Below are 24,531 nucleotides of genomic sequence, written 5' to 3'. Positions count from 1 at the left end.
GAGTTTTGAGTGGGCACATCATGGTTTCATGCCTTGCCAGGTAAATTTACTTAATATGGATTGTATAGTTCTGAAAAAAATTGTGAGGTATAGGGAAGGTTCTGAAGAGATATAGAATTTGTGGTCAGTGTATCATTTTGAAAGCAGCCAAACTGCCTGACCATGACAAGTTGTGTTTTGCTAATTGGTGGAGGTCCGTTTGTAATTTTGAGGATAGGGGTCTGTAATTGGCTGTAAATAGGCCTTTCACTGATTTGGTGAGTTGAATACCGAGATAAGGGATGCTGCTATTGGCCCAGGCAAAAGGGAATTGCATTTGAAGTAAGTTTCTAGTGGTGCCATCTAAACCTAGGTCTAGGATAAATGACTTGGTTTCATTTACTTTGTAGTAGGAAACTTTACTAAATGCTTGTAGGGTTTTGTATATCTCCGCCAGAGAAGAAGCCTGATTTGTAATCATTAGGATGATATCGTCAGCGAACAAGCTGATCTTGTGTGATGTTTGACCAATGGTGAATCCAGATATATGATGATTGGCTCTAAAGTGTTCTGCCAGGGGCTCCATAAGCAAGTTAAATATCAATGGGGAAAGTGGGCAGCCTTGTTTGGTGCCGTTAGATATTTGGAAGGGTTGTGAAAACATTTCAGAAGAATATACATCTTACTGAGGGTGATGTGTAAAGGGTGGGAAGTGCTTTTAAAATATTTCCTTGGAAACCAAATTTATGAAGCACCTGTTCAAGGTATGTCCAGTGGATTCTGTCGAACGCCTTCTCTGCATCCAAAGATAAGAACAGAGAGGGGGTTCTGAAAGCCTCAGCTTGGTAGATGACATTAATGAGCCTTTTGGTGGCATCAGATGATTGGTGACCCTTAGTGAAGCCTGATTGGTCACTATGTATCAGGGTAGGTAGGATGTTATTTAGTCTTGTAGCTATAGTTTTGGCATAGATCTTCAGATCCATGTTTAGTAGGGATATTGGTTGGAAATTTTGGGGGTGAGTTGGCTCCTTCTCTGGCTTCGGCAGAGTGATTATCAAAGCGTGTAGCATTTCAGAGGGTAATAGGGAAGAGGAGACAGTGTAGTTGTATAGGGAATAAAGATGAGGGGCCAATAACAGTGAGATTTGTCTGAAGTACTCGCTAGTCAGACCATCAGGGCCAGGGCCAAGGGCTTTTCCTTTAGGAAGAGAGTCAATAAGAGATTGGATTTCTTGTTCTGTAAAAGGGCTCATTCAGGGATGCAAGCTGCGATTGGTTTTAGGGATGGAAGGTTAATCTTGTTAAGGAAGGAATTGATGTCTTCTTTAGAGGGCTGATAAGTTGAAGAATCGTGTCTGATATTATAAAGATTGCTGTAGTATGTACTAAAGGCATTTGCAATGCCTTGGGGGTTCAGAATTTATTCCTTGGTATGAGGATGGAACAGATGGGCTATTTTGGTTTTGACTCAATGGCCGCTAATGCGACGAGCCAAAGCTTTACCGGCTTTGTTGGAAGTGGAGTACATGGTAGCTTTCAATTTGCGGTGCATCTTTTCAAAAGACTCTAAGAGGGTAAGTCTCAGCTCTTGTCTTAGGGACATGAGTTGAGCTGAAAGTGTTGAAGAGGGATGCGACTTGTTTTGTTGTTCAAGATTATTGATATGGGACATGAGGGTATCTAGACGCTGCGTCCTTTCCCTTTTCGCACGAGAACATAGTTGTATAATAAATACTCTTCTTTTCAAGGCTTTATGAGCGTTCCATTCCAGGAATTTCAGAAACTGTGCCCACGTTGTTGGCAAAAGAAATCAGATAATTGGTTGGAAACAGTTTGGGCATGTGACAGGCATTGAAGTAAAAAATTGTTTGCCCGCCAGAAAAGTGTTGGGTTGTTGGGTAGAGTCAGTTATAGTGATGCTGACAGGTGCATGGTCTGACCAAGATATGGTATAGATATTTGAGGATTTCACTTTTTGCAGTAGCCATATGTCTATGAGAAAGAAATCTATACGTGAGTATGATATGTGGATGGGGGAGAAATATGTGTAGTCCCGTTCAGTTCCATGGTAACATCTCCAGACACCGATGAGATCATGGGTATGAATAATCTGCACCAGATGAGATTGATGTCGCTTAGTGGTAGAGGAAGTGTCCAGATGAACATCAGAGACAATATTGAAGTCACCACATATGATGAGGTGACCTTGTTGGGCTTCCTTGGCGACTCTCAAAACTGTTGTAAGGAAAGACATTTGATGTGCTTTTGGAGCATGGATGTTCATCAGCGTGAATGCGGTGTCATACAAGAATGATATATCTGCAGTTGGGGGTCTTGGATTTTGTTGTGGAACTGAAATGTTACCGTGTTTTTTACAGCGATCATGACTCCTCTTTTTTTGATGAAAAGGATGCTTGGAAGATGTGTGGAAAGTGTTTGTTCGAGCATGGAGGAGTAGTTGAATTGTGGAAATGTGTCTCTCTAACACAGAGTATGTCGCAGTTGTATGTGTGGGCCGTTTTCCACAGTGCATGTCTTTTGGCTGGATGGTTAAGCCCATTTGCGTTAACTGACCAAATGTTATTAGGCATTATTGCTGAAGAGAATATGTATATTAGAGATTGCACTCTCACAGTTAGTGGTATCTGTATAGAGTGGGGTTCAGTTGCTGGTCTGAAGATGTCGTTGTGGTGGAATGTGGACCGATGAGATGAAGGCTGTGGAAATTCAAGATCAAAACTGAGAAACTGAAAGAAAAGGAAGGCTGGTTAACTTGTAGAGCAAACAATAAATAAGAGCGAGGTTACGCTCAGGTAATAGGTGAAGTAATTTAGCGGAACAAACTAGCTGAAATCAGCAGACCTGCAGTGGGGGAACAGTTATTTAGGTGGTATTAACTGATTTAGAGCTGTGGACTGAGGAAAAATAACAAATTTTGCAATTAGCCCATCGTAAATCCAGGTTTTGGTTAGTGCTTTCCTTGATTTTTGCGGTGGTTGGAAGCTGGATATCTCAGAGCAGATGGGGGTGTTTTGATCATGTGGAGGGTCTAGTATGATACCCCATTTGTATAAGAGCTTCATCCCTCCTGCAAGTGTGGTGACGATATGGGAGGCCCCATTTTTGGTGATCAGCAGTGTTGTTGGGTATGGCCATTTGTATTGAATTTTATGGTACGTAACCTTTGTGATAGGGTTAGGCAGTCTTTGCTGTTGAAGAGTGAATTTCGAAAGGAAATAGTTGGATCTTTTCATACGGCGATGGGAGAGATAGCAGAGATCTTGCGGTGGTAAGCAGGAGTTCTTTTACATGAAAGAAGTGTACTCGCATGAGTACATCTCTGGGAACTGAGTCTGCTAAGTGTGGCAGTTTAAAGATACAGAGAATTCTGTCAATCGTTATTTCAAGTGGCGTGGCGTTCAGTAAGATGGCAGTCATGAGATTCTTTGCATAATTAAGGAGGTCACAAGGTGGAACTGATTCAGGAATTCCGTGCAATTTAATATTATTGCGATGGGATCTGTCTTCCAGGTCTGCCAGTTTTGCTCTGATCCATGACTGGATATTTAACTTCCTCGTATGCATGCACTAAATCATTGACTGTGTTTGTATAATCGTCCATCTTATTTTCAATGTATTACACTCTCTTTCCTAGATTGTTCAGATCTGCTGAGAATGTATGTAAAAGAGATGCAAGGTCAGTTATAAGTGAGGTCTGGAGTGATAGAAGCATTTTTTTTTAACGTGGTGTCTAGTACTGGTTGTCTAGTTGTGGGGAAGGATGGCATGTATGATTGCAGGGCCTGATTGGATTTCAGAGGGTTAAATTCCTGGCTCTCTCCGGCTGCTGTACTGGGTGGTGCATCTATCCTCATGCAGGCCTTGGCTGGACTGCCTGTTATCGAGCTATCCCTTCCTGAGTGGATGGAGGAGATGGGGGCAGTTGTGTGTCTGTGTATCCCTGGATTGCATCAGGAAGGTCTGTGCAGGCAGATGGCAATCGCGCAGCCTGCAGGTTGGCGCCATCTTGGGCATGACTGACCTGCAGTGTTGGCTTCAGGAAAAAAGCTGTAAGTTTTTTGGGCTTGTGGTCCTCCTTCCTCCTCCGAGACATGGTGGCAGAGGGTGTCCATGGAAGGTGAGGCTGGATGGCCATGGATGGGCTGTGGATGGGACCCGCCGTCCCTCCTTTATTCTCCTCAGCTAGCAGAGCTCTCGGCTCAAGAGTACATCTTGAGCGCCCGCAACCCACGCCCCCTTTATATTTTTTCTTTTACTGGATGTATACATTCTTTTTACAAAGCATAAAATTAACTCAATTAAAAATACAATAAAATGTAATATGTAGAGCTCTGTCAAACAGAACTTCAATAATAAAATTTAAAACAAATCAAACAATATCTCTCTTGATCAATAAAATAAAAAATGGATACAATCTCAAAACATTCAATGTGTAAAAGTAAAACTCCATCCCATCAACATCAAACCAATAACTTTTTATTCTCTTCTGATGTGATATACAAATCAATTTGCTGTTTAATGATTCACTCAACTCGATGAAATAGAACTCACCAAAAGGTAACAACCTTAATATTATAAAAAAAATATCTGCACTGTTTGCTTCAAGATTCTTGAAACTGCCTTGTATTCATGGATAGTGCTTCCAATATCATATAAGATGTGATCCCATGCACTATGCGGTATAGCCCAACATTACATCTTGCTTATGGATAATACCTCCTGTATTACACAGGATGTGATCTGATATAATGCAGGAAAACAAGAGCTACATACATAGTTTCATAGTTGGTAAGTCCAGTTTAACCCTGTGTAGATATACATTTGTCAGTGTTAATAATCATTTCCCATATCTCTGTATGTTGTTTTTTAAGATGCACGTCAAAAAGTCTTTTAAAAATATCAATACTCCCCACTGACACCACTAATAGTGGAAGAGAGTTCCACATTCTTATTAAACTAACAATAAAAACCCTAAGGTTAAACCGCTTCTCCTCCTTGTGGGGCCTCTTTACTCTTATACTCCATGAGACTGAATCGTTTTTTTCCTATGCTGGAATCACCATTGAGGTATTTGTAAATCACTATCATATCTCCTCTCAAGCATCTCTTCTCCAGCGAGAATACATTTAGTGCTTGTTGTCAATACTCGTAATTGAGGTCCTCCAGTCCCCTTTTTGATTCTGTTGCCCTTCTCTCGACTCTCTCCAGCTCCAGCACATAATTTCTGAGGACTGGTGACCAAAACTGGACGGAATACTCCAGATGTGGCCAGACCAATTTTTTATAAAGTGGCAGGATTTAAGTTTTATCTCTGGAGTATATCCCCTTTTTATGCATGCTAATATTCTGCAAGCTTTGCTTGCAGCAGCTTGACATTGCAAGCTATTGCTCAGTTTGTCTTCTACTAGGACCCCAGATCTTTCTCCATCCTTAACTCCCCCAGAGTTTCTCCCCCTAGTGAGTAGTTTGCATTTATGTTTTTAGACCCCAAGTGCATTACCTTACATTTTTTCACATTAAATCTCATTTGCCATGTAGTTGCCCACCCCATTATTTTATTCAGGTCTTTCTGTAAAATTTCTATATCCTGATTTGAAGTTATTGCCCTGCTTACTTTTGTTTTGTCTGCAAAAACTGAGATTGAGCTATTTATCCCATCCTCTACATCATTTATGAATAAATTAAATAGAATTGGTCCCAAGACAGAGCCTTGGGTACCCCACTTACCACTCCAGACCAGTCTGAGTACACGTTATTTATCATCACCCTTTGGATGCGCCCCTGTAACCAGTTTTCTATCCAAGAACAAACCCTGTGATCCATGCCTACAGACCTCAGTTAAGAGTTGTAGATTAAGCGTTTATCAGGAACTGTATTGAATGCTTTTGCAAAATCCAGATACACCACATCCAGAGGCCTTCCCCTATCTAGATGGCAGCTCACCTCCTCGTAGAATGTTAACAGATTGTCTTTTATATAGGCAATGGGCTCTGTTCTCGCTTTTTTAACTGTTAATATAGCTAAAACATTTATTTTGTATTTTTTTTTACTCTTCTCTGCTATGTGTCTCTCATAGTCTTTTTTTAGCCTCCCTGATTGCATTCTTACACTTCTTATTGCATTCCTTATAGCATTGAAATGCTGACAGTGACCCATCCCCTTTATGTTTTTTAAAATACATTTTTTTTTTTATAAGACTTTTTACGTTACTGTTTAGCGCCCTAGGTTCAACCTTCACTCTTCTTTATTTATTGCCCATTGGAATGCTATGTGTGATAATTAATAGCTGAAAGTATAAAGCCATTGTAAGAAACAATGACTTTTGTTTGAGAATTGACACTAAATACAATTTAAATTTTATTGATCAAGAAAAATTGATTGTTATATTTGTTTTAATTGTTATTAATGACATTCTCTTTTGGTAGTGCTATACGTATTGAGGTCTAGTTATAAAAAAAAAATCACTGGATGAATGTCACAAGCATTCCCCCAGCCATATTAAATTCAAAAAGCTGTGCTGTGATTTCTATGAGTGTGCTAAATGCACCACCTGCTTACTGGCCACTTAAACCCCTTGCCTGCCCAGGCCAATTTTCAGCTTTCAGCACTGTCACACTTTGAATGACAAATGTGCGGTCATGCACACCTGTACCCATATGAAATTTTTATCATTTTTTCACACAAATAGAGCTTTCTTTTGGTGATATTTAATCACCACTGGTGTTTTTTTAATTGTTTGCTAAACAAACAAAAAAAAAAAAAACAGAATTTTTTGAAAAAAAAAAAAAAAAAAAGTAAGCTACTGCTTACTACCTGTGGCATGATCCTCCTCAGTGGGCTCAAGTGAGGGCAAAAAGATCGTTCACTGCACCACCCCCCACACAGCAAAATCGATGTAGATCGCTAACGGATGATTGTTCTGTCCTGTGTCTCCTAATCTCTCCCTGCCTACTCTCTCCAGCCTGTCCCTAAAATGCTTTTCTATCTTTCCCTGCCTACACTCCGACCTGTCCCTACATTCTTTTCTAACAGCCACAATGTTTTTTTTTCCTGTCTCTGTCCCTAATCAGCAGCAGCCAGCACCGTTGTGTGTGCTCTCTCCCTACACTAGAGCAGACTGACGCGCACCGCGCTGTGTCCCTAGCTTATAAAGACCTGAGTCACATGCTTCAGCTGGCCAATCACAGCCATGCCATAAGTAGGCATGGCTGTGATGGCTTCTATGGCACACCAGTTAAACGCTTGTTGATTGGCTGTTGAAACCGCGCCATTAAAACCGCGCCATTACATACAAAACAGGAAATAAAATTACCGAACACGGATTTTAAACCCGAATATACAGTAAAGTTTTCGGGTTCGTGTCCGGGTAACAAAAATCCAATTATCCGGTACGGACCCAAATAATACAGTCCGTGTTCGCTCAACCCTACCTGTGATGTATTTTAGTTATCCTGCAAACCTGGCCTGTTAGTGGGTCCTGAAGCCCGGAGTTGAGAACTACTGATCTAAATGATTCATAGAAGGATTGGGAGATTTCTTTTGGATACCCATTGTGTCCAGGGGTGCCAGGCCTTCTCGAAAGGAATTAGTGAGTTATTTTGTAGGGCAAACATTTTTTCGAATGTATAGTGGGATTGTAAAGTTAGCTTCACTTCTGACAAAGCTGGCGCCATATCTCTCTTCCAACATATATTGTGTTTTTCAGGACAATCAATTATTTTATTTTGGGTGACATTGTCTTGCAAAAACTATTTTGTTTTCTATGCAAACTTTATGCGAGATATATAAAAAAAAGTATCTAATTTTGCCAGTGGCTGTTAGTTTAAAAAGGTAGTGTTACTAATAGATCCATAGAATTTTAATGAACCTACAGTATTTGGACACTTTAACACAATAACACATACTCCTGTGGAGGTCTGACCTATCAGCGGGAGCCAGATTTGGCCGAGACCCAACTTCTCCCTAAGAGCCGGTTCACACTACCGCAACCAGAAAGTGGCCCCATGAAGGAGAGACTTTTTAGCGTGACTTTGAAGAGACTTGTTTAGAGACTTGTAAGCGACTTGTAAGAGACTTGGAAGAGACTTGTGCACTACTTTGAAGAGACTTAAATGATAGGCAACTTTGTCTGTGGGGAATGCCTGGATAATCTTTTTCTTCTTCCTGGAAAGTCTGATCACAGTCGCTTGAAAATAGATAAGGATCCGACTTAGAGGCAACTCCCATTGAAGTCTATGTGCGCAAGTTGGATAGTAGTACAGGAACCTTTTCTAAAGTCAGAGCGACTTCAGTAGTGCATATTAAGATGGCTCTCATTCATTTACTTTGAATTTGTGATGACAAGAGACTTGGGGCGACTTGTGGGCACACAAGTCGTGTCCCAAGTCGGAGTAGTGTGAACCGGCTCTTACCCTTGTCAGTTTTTCAGGCGGATCTGAACGGATGCCCCATGCATCTCTATGGGGCAGCGGATGTCAGTGAAGACATGTCCGCTGACATCCAATCCGATTCGATCCGTCAAATCCGGACGGACAGAAACCCTATTTTCCATCCGTCTGGCAGATCGGTTTGGATGAGAACGAACAGGCGGTCCATTCCCCTCCGATTCCCCCATAGGGGGCAGCGGGGATCTGACACCTCCGTCTCCGCACACAGAGCGGAGATAGATCTGTCATCCGCCTGCTCAGTGGGGATCGGCGGATCGATCCCCCACTAAGCAGAAGGGCTCCGACGATGGAACGGAGCCGTGTGAAATGGGCCCTACTCTTTTCCTCTCTTGAATTACTCTATGCAGGATGTATTACAAATGCTTTTTGATATCATACAAGTGTATGTTATAGCCTAATGCCTCATACACACGATCAGATAATCGGACGACTTATCGTTCGCATTTTGTTGCATGATACTAATATCGAATTCAACAATGCGTACTAAATGTATGATTTTTTTCATATGATTCTGGAAAAGCTCCCTGGTTGCGTAGCTACGTATCGGATAGTGCAAAACAAAAACAATGGCAGCCAGGCTTTTTCCAGGTTATTTTCGTGTTTCTGATCATGCGTGGTCTTTGTCTATTGATTTTTAGCGAACACATACTGTACTGATTAAACGATTGTCATTCGCTAGGCTATCGTATGACAAAAGTTTTGGTTGGACGAAATGTCGTAATTGGTTGTCAAAACCTGTGTACTAATGATCAGATTATCGTGCGGTCAATTCGAAAGCGATTTTTTTCGTACGATTATCTGCTCGTGTGTACGAGGCATTACCCTGGACATTTCAAAAAAATAGTTTCCCAGCAGGAGTTTAAAATTAAAAAAGCAGCTCTGGTGCAATTATTACCTCCTCTTCGTTGCTGTCCCATCCCCCCCCCCCCCCCCAATAATTCCTTTCATCCACCTGATTTCCTTAGGCTACCAGGTTGAATGACACCCGGCATCATGCATCCCAAATCACAGAGTACATCCTGTGAGTGCAGGACAATATCGCCCCCTCACTGACTGAACTATACCACAGCATCTTATACTTACACTGTAATGATGCAGAGTGCAGCACCCTGAAAAGGTAAGTAAATCTGAAAAGGTAAGTATACAAACATAAAAAATAAGGGAGGGGGCCTCCAAGGGAACAGTGAAAGCTGGAAAGGGGGAGCCAAGACTTGAGCTTTGGATGGTGATTACACTACTGTATTGCATTATGGCAAGGGTCTTCAAACTATGGCCCTCCAGTTGTTCAGGAACTACTATTCCCATCATTCCTAGTCCTGTCTGTGAATGTCAGAGTTTTACAATGCCTCATGGGATGTGTAGTTCTCCAACAGCTGGAGGGCCATAGTTTGAGGATCCCTGCATTATGGAATAACACACATTGTGTTACCGCAATACACCACACTATGCATGTGCATTGTGGTGCCTTTGAATGGCACCCCAGCCTACTTGTGCTGCACTACACCATAACAACCATGCATTGCTGTTTTCTGTGTTCCAAAAAAAGGATCAGGTGCCATTTTGGCAAAGCTGCAGGGCCCCTGATAAGGCAGTACAGCTGGCCCTCCTGCACAGGGCCCGGGTCCCGTCAGTTCAAAAGGGGGGCCCATTCAACTGCTGGGCTGGAGGGCAGGTTGTACTGCCTTATTTAGGAAACCGATCCTTGGTTTTAATATTTGTGCCCCAGCCCCCCTGCTGTCTGCCCCCCCCCCCCTTCCCTGCAGTGCTGCCAGCTTCCCTCCTCTCCTCTCCTCCCCTCTCCTCTCCTCCCCTCTCCTCTCCTCTCCTCCCCTCCCCTCTCCTCTCCCCCCTCTCATCTCCTCCCCTCTCCTCCCCTCTCCTCCCCTCTCATCTCCTCCCCTCTCCTCTCATCTCCTCCCCTCTCCTCTCCTCTCCTCTCCTCTCCTCTCCTCTCCTCTCCTCCCCTCTCCTCTCATCTCCTCCACTCTCATCTCCTCCCCTCTCCTCTCCTCTCATCTCCTCCCCTCTCATCTCCTCCCCTCTCCTCTCCTCCCTGCTAGCTGCTGCAGGCACACAGGGGGATTGGTTTTAGGATGAGCAGGGGAGGGGGTCCTGTCAGGTAGGCTGTATGGGGCCCCATAGTTTCTAACAGCAGCCCTGCAGAGCTGAGTTGCATTGGCAGCAAAAGCATGTGGACTGCCTTAGGCAACATAATGCACCTTACCTTGTGTGCATAATACAAAAAGTATAAATCTGGTAACTAAGCAAATTCTGAATGGTTAGGTGATCATTTTTACTTGTAACCATTTGAACAGAACCTTCCACGTCGAAGGTTGGCTTTGCTCACATCCCACACCCCCAAATACAAAGCCATTGAAAAATGGAGCTTATACAAAGAAATGTATTTTGGTCTGTATCTGAGGTTTCCAGGAGGTATGTATGACATCACTAGACCCCCTTAGGAAGAGCTGGGCACTGGAAAGCTAGATGTAAACTCAGCAGAAGGACTTTGTTTCTCATCGCCATGTTTTATAGTTCTGTGGTTTACTATCCCAAAGATATGAATCTGGCTAAGAAAGGACCTTATTTTCCAGGTCAGTATTGAGTTTGCATTGCAGGTTGTAAATTTGATGTCACACTGTGTACACAAAGGTGTGCAAAGATAAATGTTCTCCTAAGACACTGTAAAAATTGCCTTTTTTTAAACACTCCTGAAACAATTTATAAGTATTTTAATTTCAAATATAATATTTTAATATTGATTGAATGTTTCTTGCTGCCAGCAAACTTGACCCATTAAATGTTTTACCTGATTGCAGAAAACTGGCAATTTTTTCTGAATTTGAGTGACTATGATTTGTTCCTACCGTGTTTCCCCGAAAATAAGACCGGGTCTTATATTAATTTGGGCTTCAAAAACCACACTAGGGCTTATTTTCAGGGGATGTCTTATTTACGGTTTGTACAATGACTATCTTCAAATGATTGTAACCTGAAAATAAATATCCTGATCCTTTAAAGCATGGTAGACAGCACAGTGCTTGTGCTGTGTCATTTAGCCCTCTCTATGTTCTAAAAAGCCTAGAATAAAACAATAAAATGTTAAAAAAAAAAGTTCTCTCCCCCTGTCAGCTCAGAAATCAGCATTATGACATTCTGTAATCCCAAAAATAAACCTTGGATAAAGTCATTGTAAAATGATGTAATTGATTTTGTAAAAAGATTAAATTATGTGCAGTGTGTCTCCTTTTGTAACTTTATTATGGAAAATACCTTATTTACAGCGCCGCTGGGCGCTCACGTGACCCTCTGTAACTCTACTTTCCCTCTCTGAATACTGCAGAGGGAGGGGCTGAGATTAAGGATTTTACTAGGGCTTATTTTCGGGGTAGGGCTTATTTTGCAGCCATCCCTGAAAATCATGCTAGGTCTTATTTTCGGGGTAGGTCTTATTTTCAGGGAAACAGGGTATCTGTAGCCAGACATAAGAAGTCAATATATGATTCAAAACTTAGCTAACCTGTTACCAACATTCATAGACAGCCCTTTAAGTGGAAATTGTTGCCTGAGGCTGGTAGGAGGATCTACTGATCATTTGGCATTGTGATTAGTTGAACGGTGCTGATTTGGTTTAGTCTGTCCAGCTGGATCCAGATTGTCGTTAGTTGACCAGTATCAGTGACAGCTTGGTCCACGTTATGGGGGCGCTGATAAAGTATGACCAAGAACAACACAGTGATCCATATATGCAGCAGAAGGGAATTAGGACCCACCAGCCCTGCCACTGCACATGTACTGCTTTAATAAAAGGGTTAACCTCAGGGCTTTTTTTCAGCGGGAACGCGGGGGAACACAGTTCCGGCACCTCCAGGACCACATGTATGTAATGGCAAGGGGAGCTGGAGGTGTGCTGCTGGGTCTGTTGATGCTGGTTGCTTTTGTCACTGGATCTATTGTCACTGGAGGAAATCTATTATTGTAGGGGGGTCTGTTGCTGGGGAGATCTGTTGTTGCTGGCAGCAGTGGTGTATTTAGGTTTTGTGCTGCCCTAGGCCTGACTAAACTTGTGCACCATATGCATGTAGAAAGAAAGTGGCACTTCCAGTCTCAGGAAAGTAGAAACTTGAGTTTTATTTCTTCAAATCAAAAAGTCCAACATCGACATGTGCACGACAAGCAGGATAGCAGCAAACGCGTTTCACGCCATGTGCTTATTCATTATGCATTCCAGCAATGAATAAGCACATGGTGTGAAACGCGTTTGCTGCTATCCTGTTTGTCTTGTACATGGCGATGTTGGACTTTTTGATTTGAAGAAATAAAACTCAAGTTTCTACTTTCCTGAGACTGGAAGTGCCACTTTCTTTCTACATGCATATGGACTTCTTAGGTTGCGGACCTTGGTGAGCACCCAGTCTTGCAGGACTATTACAGTTTACTTGGAAATCCTACTAGCCCAGCTGTCAGCACTTTGAGCTGTGATTTGTTTCTTTGCTTCTTTAAACTTGTGCACCCCCTAATTTAAATATGACCCACTCCTTCCTGTAAAGGCCACACCCCTTCCTGTTTATGACCCACCCTATCATCTGTAAACCACAGACCATAACCACAGTCTATCAGTGCCCATCAGCATAGCTTCATCAGTTCCCAAGTTTAGCCTCATCAGTGCAGCCTTATCAGTGCCGCCTCTTTACTCATATCAGTGTGGCCCCATCAGTGGCCTCTAGTGCAGCCTTATCAGTGCCCATTAGTACAGCCTTATGTCACAGGATTAGTAAGATTACTCTTTTAAGACATTTGGACTTGTGTTTGTTGCCACTGATTGTAATTATAAGATTATTTCACTTATTTGTATAATAAATAGGAAGTCCATAGTCATTATACAAATAATTAAATTTTTTTTTGCTGCCCCCCTGCAAAGTGCCGCCCTAGGCCTGGGCCTTGTTGGCCTAGGCCAGGATACAGCACTGGCTGGCAGGGGATCTATTGTTGCTAAGGGTGGGTCTTATGTTGCTGGGGGGTCAGTCATTTCTGGGAGGGATCTACTCTTGAGGAAGAGGTCTATTGTTGCTGGCTGCTGGAAGATCTGTTGTTGCTTCCGGGGTCTATTGTTGCTGAGTAAGGGGGTGGTATTTTCTTGTAGGTGGTCCATTGTTGCTGAGGGGGGGGGGAATCTATTCTTCCAGAGGGTCTGCTGATGCTGGCTGCGAGAAGATCTGTTGTTGCTGCTAGGGAGGGTGGTGTTTTGTTGTGAGTAGTCCATTGTTGCTGGCTGCAGGGGATCTATTCTACTGCTTTTCTTGTTATCATTAACAAGCGCAATACAAATTAGTTAGTACTACAAATGTTACTGTATTATCTAAAAGGGGTGGTCTTGGGAGGTGGGTAATGGGTAGAACCAAGAAACGGTGCTCGGAGGTGGGTAGGGGTTGGAGACAAGGGGTGACTTGAAAAGGGGGAGTTCCGGCACCTATTCTCTGAGAAAAAAAAGCCCTGGTTAACCTACACATGAACCTCATCTTAACATTCTCTCTTCTAATCTTCTTTCTGAATAAATTTTAGTGAACTTATTGCCTCTTGTTGATGTTTTATCTTCTAGTTGATGCCAAGGGTTGCTGTCCATGCCCCAAAACTGATATCAAGGCTAAAACTGGTGGTGCAGTCATTCTTCCATGTTCAATTGACCTGAGTGCTTGGAATCCTAACAAAGTCTTGCTGTCTTGGGAGAAGAGGCTTGGCCCTGGTAATGTTGTTACAGTTCACTCCCAGAAAGGTGTTTACATGGAAGATGGTCAAGATAGAACATCCCTTCCATTCTGGAAAGATGGGAAAGGTGACCTAAAACTTAGAGACGTTGTGCCATCAGACAGTGGAAACTACATCTTCTGGATCACTCCGGTCTCTGATGAAGAAAATAAACCACCCGTGTGCTGTGATGTGACCCTCAATGTGGACCCAGCAAAAGAAACCGTGGACCCAGGAGAAAATAAATATTCTCAAGGTGAGCAAGAAGGCAGCACATTGTGTAGTCAACCGTGATTACTTTATGGAAATATATTCTCATGTAAAGAAAGACATTTCATGTTCTTCCTATGCTTTTTATATTTTATTTTGTATCTTGGCCAATCACATGAAATGTATATTGTGAAAGTTATCATTTGATAATTTAACCTATCTTTTCTGTTTATTATTTGAATACCCATTGGCCTCCAGAAGGAATTAACCCTTTCATGACCAGGTTATACAGTGTTATGCTATTTAGCACTGCATTAATTTAACTGGTAATTGTGCAGTCATGCAATGCGGTACCCAAACAAATTGTATATATTTTTTTCACACAAATATAGCTTTCTTCTGGTGGTATTTGATCACCACTGTGGTTTTTATTTTTTGCGATATAAATGAAAAATACTGAAAATATTGAAAAAAAACCCAATATTTTTTACTTTCTTCTATAAACATATCCAGTAAAATAATTTAAAAATATTTTTTTTTAATTTCTTGGCCAAAAAAATCCCAATAAGTGTATATTGATTGGTTTGGGAGAAAGTTATAGCATCTACAAACTATGGTATATACAGTTTATTGGAATTTTTAGCATTTTTTTTATACTACTAATGGCAGTGATCAGCGACTGAGGCTGGGTTCACACATATGAAATTGGATGCATTTGTAACCGCATCCAATTTTCATAACATGTGAATGAGATTGGCTTTCAATAGAGCTGGTTCACACATGCGGTGTGATTTTGAAAAGGGTCCTGTGCGTTTTTTGGGTCTTGTTCAGGTGCAAATTCAGGTAAAATTCTTCACCTGAACCGCTGATCAGAAACACCCTGGACTTCGGACTGCTGCATATCTGTGAACCCAGCCTTATAGTGGGACTGTGATAGTGTGGTGGCCAATCTGACACTAACTGATGTCCCTAGGGAGGAGCTGACTAACTGAAACTGACATCACCGGTGACACTAATACTGTGATCAGTGCTAATAATATACACTGTCACTGTACTAATGACACTGGCTGGGAATGGGGTTAACATCTAGGGGCAATCAAAGAGTTAACTGTGGGTAAAGTGTGTACTGTGTGCTGTTTTTACTGAACAAGGTTGCTGGTTTTTACTCCCTGTTTTGCAACACAGGGTCCTCTTCTGTCATTTGCTCATCCGATCAGCGGGTCCTGGCCATAAAACATTGGCTGGGGCCCACTGGTTGGCTTGTGCTGTAGCGAATGACAGCTTGGGTTTCCTGGTGTTGAGCAGACCCAGAAGAAAGTCCCGACGTACAGGTATGTTACTGTGCCTGTGCGAACTGCCCTGCTGCAGTCAGGGCCGGTGCTAGACTATGTTACGCCCTAGGCAAGACCAGCTACTTGCGCCCCCCCCCACAAAAAAATAAATAAAAAGGGAAAGTGTTAAAAACTCCTCTATGTAATACCCAGTGAACCTGATCTGATGGTTCCTCCATGTTATGCTGTCATACCCAATGACCCCCATATTCCTTCATGTCCTTATGTCCCTCTATGTCACACCCAGGGACCCTGATGTTTTACCATGTCACATCCTGGGACCCCAATATTCCTCAATGTCATGCTGTCATACCCAGTGACCCCAATGTTCCTCTATGTCACACCAGGGGCCCCTGATGTTCCTCCATGTCATACTCTGAGAGACCCTGATGTTTTTACATGTCACACCTGGGGACATCAATCCCCCATGGCACACGAAGGGACCCCAATTTCTCATGGCACACATGGTGACCCCGAACCCCTGTTACACCCAGTGACCCCTATCCCCCATGTCACACCTGGTGACTCCGATTCATCATGGCAAACCTGATGACCCTGATTCCCTTTCACACCAGGGATCCTCCATGTCACACCCGGGACCCCGATCCCCTGTTCTGGGGACACCCACTGGGCAGTATGAAGAGAGTGGTCCGCACTCTGCCCTCCTTCACCGTGATTCCTTTTCCCAGGACGCTCCTCTCATGGACCACAGTGCTCACCACGGCTCCAACCGGTTCGTGGTGGATGGAGAAGCAGCAGTCAGTGCCGAGCTCTGGCTCAGGTTCAGCTCTCCTCTGCTCCCTGCTTAATATCGACCCAGGGACGTGAACGGCTGCCCACCAGCTCAGTGCAGAGTATCAATTCCTGCTCGGGGTTTAGGCCACTCAGCTCCAGCCGAAGAGGATGATCATGCAGGCAGCACTCCGGTGGGCTCCCTTCCTGCCTATTGGAGCCCCTCCCAAACAGCGGTGGAAAGCCAAGGCCTGATAGTTCTGCCACTGCCCCAGACACCTAGCATCTTCCTCTGTCCCTTCTTCCTCGCCCACTGCTGCCTCTCCCCTCAGCTCACAAGGATCATTAATGATGGAGAGAGAGTGCCGACTCATGGCTGCGCCCCTAGGTGGCAATCCGCCCTAGGCGGCTGCCTAGTTTGCCTAATGGAAGCACCAGCCCTGGCTGCGGTATATATTGCAGGCAAGATGTTAAACATTTTAATCAGCCAAATATACAATTTTTTGTCCTGTATATAGAGTTTAGCAGTACCTATGAAAAAGCCTAATTTGCCCAGCATTCAACACTTATATGCATGACTTAAACTGAACCTTTATTTTGCAGATGCAAGCTAGAAGTAAAAGGTTTCCTTTACTCCCCTGTCCCACCCGTCCCCAGCATCATATACCAATCTTTCCTTTGTGTATGTGCTACTCTGGTGGGCCACCAGGGGGGAGGTGAAATAGCTGGCACTTTTGGGTATGGTTGAACAATTGACTCACTCTTCCACATGGAAGGAGTCCATAGCCCTCTGAGGTCCAACAAGTTGAGTTGGAACTTCCACAGTGCATTCTTTCCCTGAGAGTGGAGGTTTTGCTCTGCATTGCAAAGGCAAAAGGAAGGTTAATTTTAACCACTTGACCTCCGGAAGATTTACCCCTCTTCATGATCAGGCCATACAGCACTGCGTTACTTTAACTGACAATTGTGCGGTCAAGCAACGCTGTACCCATGTGAACTGTATGTAATTTGTTTCCCCACAAATAGAGCATTCTTTTGGTGGTATTTGATTACCATCGCATTTTTAAATTTTTGCGCTATAAACAAAAAAAAATGTTTCTTAATTTCTTAATTGTACCAGGACTGTCACTTACTTTAGGTGACTTTGCAGTCACACCACCCCTTGCTGACCTGCTTCTCATACTTAGATTTGTACTGGATGCCCCCCAGATGTTTTCAATCCCCCTGACGGATTGCAGAGTTATATCCCACTGTTGGAAGAGAGGGTCGCTATGGCTGACAGACGCTTAAGTCCAAAAATGTTGCAAAAATTTGTAGCATTGAGTAACAGTTACGTTAGTTTTTCAAAAACGAGAGGGTGAGTTCAATGGAAAAAAATTGTAAGAGCAGGAACACACATAAGAAAAAAAATCAGAAAGGTCTCACCACGCTGTAGGTATAATCAGCGGAGAGGAGATGGTTATCGGCTGAATCATTTCGTCGCTGCTCTGGTTCTTCCCATCAGGTGGTTCTCTACTGGGTACAGGAACCGGTCACTAGAGCTGGCTATCCCCCCTTCTCCTCTAGAGGGAAAGAACAGATTCCTGTCCCAGGGTGCTGCTGCCTCTTGACAGGCTGTTACTCTGCAATGAATGGGCAGGTAACAAATGGGTGGCGGGTAGGTCGGCCATTTCCTCCTCTCTTTCTCTTGCGGCGTGTGCCCGGAGCTCTCACATGGACTGCCTCTGGTGGCCGAGCCCGTCACAAGGCACCCGACCAACACTGGGGCCAGCCTGCACAGTGGAGTGGAAGGAGGGATTCCTCCTCCCAGGCAGCCCGGCGCTGCTCGAGCCCACGGCTCCCAGAAACAAAGCCCAGCAGATCAACCAAGATGTGCCAAGACACTTGGGCCAGATTAGAGGAAGCGGCTGCTATCTAGCCTAGCTGAGGGTAGCCGAAGGCAGAGAGCAGGGGACGGTGAGACGCAGCAGTCGGGACATTGAGCTCCATCGTCACATGGTGGATGGCACTGCAGCAGCTCCCAGCGTTCACAACCGTGCCATGCAGGCTCCTCCTCCAGCCTGGTGTAGACGGTAGGAAGTGCCAATGGGTAAATCTTCCAACTACTTCAAGACCATAAAATGGTTAGACCAACCTCTTATCAAGGGTGGAGGGGGGGTGGAGGGGAGGGTGGAAGAGGGGTGGAGGAGGGAGGGGAGGGTGGGTGGATCGGAGGAGGGGGGGGAGGGATAGGGAGAGATTAAATGGGAAAGAAGAAGGAAAACAATGTTGCACCTACTCTATGGTGGCACCAGCTGATGTCCTCACCCATACTGAACTCCGTTTCTAAATCGTGCTAAGATTTCATAGAGGATGCCTCCATTCCTTCATCTGGCCTAGGCCGGGAGGGGGAAGGGGTCAATAAATTGCAGGAGGTGAGAGGAGTAGGAGAGACGAAATGAACATTTTGAAAATACTGTCATATAATGTCAGAGGATTAATTACGCCAACTAAAAGACATAAAGTCTTAGAAGAGCTTAGATGAAACTCTACTAGTATAGTCTTCTTACAGGGGACATACATAGCACAAGATACAAATGTGAAAATATATTCAAAATACTACCCAAAATGGTACTATGGAGATTCATTATTATATTATACAGGATTTATATAGCGCCAACACTTTGCGCAGTGCTTTACAATTTGAGGGAAGACAATACAGTTACAATACAATTCAAAACAGGAGGAACTAGAGGGCCCTGCTCGTTAGAGCTTACAATCTAGATTCACCAATCAAAAGAGCTAAGGGGGTAGCAATCGGCCTAGCCAAGATGTAAGATTCTCCCATGAGGAAAGATTGGTCGACCCAGAAAGCCGATACATTTTCCTGAAAGGCATGGATTGTAGCAGCGAGCGGTAACATGGTGGTATGTCATATCATTTTGCATATAGACAAGGTGCTGTTGCAGGCAAATCTGACTTTCTAATAAATGTAATTTTACTTTTAATTATAATATAAAATAATGGATGTAGGGGCCTTTTGGTGGAAGTGATTTTTTTTTTTTTCGGGGGGGGGGGGGGGGGGGCAGCATTTCATTCTTGGACCCAGGCAGCATAATGTATTCGGCCAGCCCTGCATTTTGGTAGAAATTTAAGTAAATTCTGAAAGACTAGGTTACCATTTCTTCTTGCAATGTTTAAAACTGGACCTTCTAAACCAAAGGTTTCCCCCTTAATGACCAGGCCATTTTTTGCGATTCGGCACTGTGTTATTTTAATGGACAATTGCGCGGTCGGGCAACACTGTACCCAAACAAAAATGATGTCCTTTTTTTCCCATAAATAGAGATTTATTTTGGTGGTATTTGATCACCTGTGCGATTTTTATTTTTTACGCTATAAACAAAAAAAATGCAACAATTCTGAAAAAAAAAACAATATTTTTCACTTTCTGCTATATAACATTCCCAAAAAAAAAATTAAAAAATCTAATTTTTCATTCATCATTTTAGGCCAATTTGTACTATGCTACATATTTTTGGTAAAAAATCCCAATAAGTGTATTTTGATTGATTTGCGCAAAAGTTATCGCGTCTACAAACTAGGGGAAAGATTTATGTAATTTTTATTTATTTTATTTTTTTACTAGTAATGGCGCAATCAGAGATTTTTAGCGGGACTGCGATATTGCAGTGGACAGATCGGACCCCTACTTGACATTTTTGACACTTTTGGGGGGACCAGTAACATTACTACAGTAATCCATGCTAAAAATATGCACTGTTACTGTAATAATGACACTGGCAGGGAAGGGGTTAACTCAGGGGCGATCAAAGCAGTGGTGGGATTCAGCCGGTTTGCACCGGTTCCATAGAACCGGTTACTAAATTTCTGCAAGTTCGCAGAACCGGCTGTTCCCTCTAAGCTGTGCGCGGACGTGCAGTACAATTGAAGGTCCCGTACATATTCGGACCGCGCAGCCACCGACGTGGTGGCCGGGGAGCAGAGGGCGCCCCGAGCCCGCCCATTCTGTGACAATATCGAATGAAAATTCGCTATTGTCACATGGATCCTCCTCTTGGCCAATCAGGGAGCGGGTCCTCCCGCTTCCTGATTGGCCGAAAGGCAAACCCAGTGCCATTGGCCGAGGAGGCGGGAGGACTGAGGAGACGCGGGGTGCCGGGGACTGAAGAGAAGCTGCCATGACCGTCCGTGAGGTAAGTGCACGGGTCTCGCGGGGGGAACGCTGGCAATCTGCAATGATTGGGGGCAATGCTGTGGCACTCTGCAATGATTGGGGGCAATGCTTTGGCACTCTGCAATGATTGGGGGCAATGCTGTGGGCACTCTGCAATGATAGGGGGCAATGCTGTGGCACTCTGCAATGATTGTGGGCAATGCTGTGGCACTCTGCAATGATTTGGGGCAATGCTGTGGCACTCTGCAAAGATTGGGGCAATGCTGTGGCCACTGTGCATTGAAAGGGGGCACGCTGGTCTCTGCATTGAAAGGGGGGAACGCTGGTCACTGTGCATTGAAAGGGGGGCACGCAGCGCTGGTCACTGTGCATTGAAAGGGGGGCATGCTGGTCACTGTGCATTGAAAGGGGGGCACGCTGGTCACTGTGCATTGAAAGGGTGCACGCTGGTCACTGTGCATTGAAAGGGGGGCACGCTGGTCACTGTGCATTGAAAGGGGGGCACGCTGGTCACTGTGCATTAAAAGGGGGGCACACTGGTCACTGTGCATTGAAAGGGGGGCATGCTGGTCACTGTGCATTGAAAGGGGGCAACGCTGGTTTCTCTGCATTGAAAGGGGGGCACACTGGTCACTGTGCATTGAAAGGGGCACGCTGGTCACTGTGCATTGAAAGGGGGCACGCTGGTCACTGTGCATTTAAAGGGGGCACACTGGTCACTGTGCATTGAAAGGGGGCACGATGGTCATTCTGCATTAAAAGGGGGCACGCTTGTCACTGTGCATTGAAAGGGGGCACGCTGGTCACTGTGCATTGAAAGGGGGGCACGCTGGTCATTCTGCTGGGAAAGCTGGAACTGGTTACTAAAATTTTTGAATCCCACCACTGGATCAAAGGGTTATATGTGAGTCTAGGGGGTGTTTTATAACTGTGGGGGGATTGGGCTTGTGAAATCAACACAGAGACCTGTGTTCCTAAATAGGAGGAACACAGGAGTTCTATGTTGATAGCTGAGAAAACAGTGTTTACAAATGTATCCCTAGGGGATTTACAGAGTTTAATGAGATCTCATGTCGTTGTGGCAATCGGGAGGCTCTGTAGAAGTGAGCGTATCCAGTCCTCCGCTCCCCTCGGCTTCCGGGTGACTCCTCTGCCGGCTACACACGGACTTCCGGTCTTTCGTGGTGACATCATCTGCGTGCGCCTCTCGGTGCTCACAGCGGGCACTGAGGGAGCACAACGCAGAGGCTCCGGTCTAGGAACGCGGCCGCACACCAGACCGTGCCCCCCCCCCGCTTTGACCTGCTCCGTTTTTCCATCTGCCAGCCCCACTCCTTCCCATCAGCTGCCAGGCCCCCAGGACCAACACCAGGGATTCCTGTTACAAGCAGCCAGGAGGCACAGAGGCTTCAAGGATCGGTAGGACGATTTATCTTATCATATTGTTTTAACCATTGTGGACCAACTTAATAAATCTTTATTAGACTGTCCATTCGAGTCTCCATTGGGGTCATTCGTCAGTATCATGCATATCTGAGCGCCATCCTTTATTTTTTCTATTTACAACAGCAGACCGCTGTTCTCTCTTCATGGGGAGCAATCACAGCTGCCGGCCCCATGGTTTGGCTCCCCCAGGATTGCTCCCGTGAACTGCCGTACAGGTACAGCGATTCGTGGGAACCTGCCACATTATGCAGGTGGTCGGCAAGTGTTTAAAAAGATAATTACCTTGGTCATCATCTGAGGCTCCCAGGAGGTATGTAGGACATAATCTGGCCCATCTATGGAGAGAGCCGGGCAATGGAAATGCTATAGGCCAGGGATTTCCAAACTACGGCCCTGCAGCTGTTGCAGAACTACACATCAGGCATTGTAAAACTATAACATTCACATACATGACTAGGCATGATAGGAATTGTAGTTCCTGAACAACTGGAGGGCAGTAGTTTGGGAATCCCTGCTATAGGCAGATTAACACTCAGCAAAAGGACACAGTAAACTTTGCTTGTCATGACCATGATTTATAGTTCTGTTGTTTACTGTCTCAGACTTGTGAAGCTGGCTAAGTGAGGATCTTGTTTTCCAGGTCAGTGTTCAGTTTACATGACAGGTTGTAAAACTGATTTCACGCTGTGTTCATAAAGGTGTGAATAAGTACATCTTCCCCTAAAAGTATGTAAAAATTGCCATTTTTATATACTCCTGACCAATGTTCCCTCTAATTTTTTACTGTGCTGAGCAAAAAATTTCTGAGCGCAAACCTTTAGACTGAGCAATGGGGGGGGGGGGGGGGGGTGTCAATGCAGAGCGACCAGCGTGCCCCCAATAAATTGCAGAGTGCCACAGCAATGCCCCCAATAAATTGCAGAGTGCCACAGCAATGCCCCCAATAAATTGCAGAGTGCCACAGCAATGCCCCCAATGAATTGCAGAGTGCCAAAGCATTGCCCCCAATAAATTGCAGAGTGCCACAGCATTGCCCCCAATAAATTGCAGAGTGCCCACAGCAATGCCCTCAATAAATTGCAGAGTGCCCACAGCATTGACCCCAATACATTGCAGAGTGCCCACAGCATTGCCCCCAATACATTGCAGAGTGCCCACAGCATTGCCCCCAATCAATGCAGAGATGCCAGCGTCCCCCCCCCCCCCCGAGACCCGTGCACTTACCTCACAAGTCACAGCAGCTACTCTTTAGTCCCGGCTCCCGTGTCCCCGCGTCTCCTCAGTCCTCCCGCCTCCTCCTTGGACCTCGGCCAATGGCATGGGGTGGTATGCCTTTCGGCCAATCAGGAAGCGGGAGGACCCGCTCCCTGATTGGCCAGGAGGAGGATCCGTGTGACAATAGCGAATTTTAATTCGCTATTGTCACACAATGGATGGGCTCTTGGGGCACACTGCGTGGCTGCGCCGTCTGACATTGTACTGCGCGGGACCGTCATTTAGACTGCGCTGCCGCGCAGGCGCGCAGCTTAAAGGGGACATTGCTCCTGACCTGCATTTATGAAGTAATTTGTAAGGATTGTAAATATAATGTTTTAATATTGATTGCGATCTTATGCAGCAATATTTACTTTTGTTACTTACTGCCAGCAAACCTGGACAGGTACATTTTTTACCTGTGGGAAATAGTAGGGTATATTGGCGCTGCCAAGTAATAAGAATAAATATATGGGAGAGACAATGTTCCTTATACACACTAGGCAAATATAATTAGTACACCACACTTATACCACAAATGATATTCTTAGTAGACGCCTATCAGTTGGAGGCAATCATTGCTAAACCAATAAATAGGTTAAATCCACATACATTACTTAAGATAAAACATTGATAAATAATAAGGTGTAAACCTAATGTGACTGAAAGCAATGCCTTAAAACCAATAAATAAGATGCAAAATATTAACTGTGATAGAACGTTATTAAGTGATGTAGTATAAAATGGATTAAAGTGACTTCTGCTAGTTGAAAAAACATAAATATTTTGAACACTAGGTGGCAGTGGTGGTGCTACTGTAGATATAAATATAGAATTATCCAGGTGAAAAATCTAATGAATATATAGTGATTGACACCAGGTGAGGTAAAAAGGTAAAATTGATTGATGAATCAATAAATAAAAAAGCACTAATATAGTGATGTACCGTTTAAAAATAGTGCAATTTTGTGCGTTTCACAGGGCGGAACAGACGTACCTACGCTCTACGCATTTCGTCATCAAGCTGACGTCATCAGGAGCAGCTCCGTCAGTTCCGCCCTGTGAAACGCACATCCGGCTGGTGAGGCGCACGGCGTCCCGGAAGTACCGCCAAACGAGGGGTTTGCGGTCCCTACTCACCTACGGATCTTATTACATGCTTTTAAATGTGAGTACTTTGAATATC

The 24,531-nt window shown here is 44.3% G+C and overlaps 1 protein-coding gene across 1 annotated transcript in view; it reads left to right on the top strand.

The window, feature by feature from the left end:
• LOC309555069 (uncharacterized protein) overlaps window positions 1–24,531 on the top strand; it is a 49,007-nt gene that overhangs the window by 2,942 nt on the left and 21,534 nt on the right. The window contains exon 2 of the mRNA XM_082256895.1: window positions 14,050–14,451. Coding sequence (XP_082113021.1) covers window positions 14,050–14,451 — 402 coding nt within the window. The remainder of the gene's footprint in view (window positions 1–14,049; window positions 14,452–24,531) is intronic.

Source organism: Pelophylax lessonae (genome assembly GCF_965119305.1).
Source record: "Pelophylax lessonae genome assembly, chromosome: 4".
NCBI classification, from domain to species: Eukaryota; Metazoa; Chordata; class Amphibia; order Anura; family Ranidae; genus Pelophylax; species Pelophylax lessonae.
Note: the sequence above shows the minus strand (reverse complement) of the source record. Positions and strands in the feature narration are given on the sequence as shown.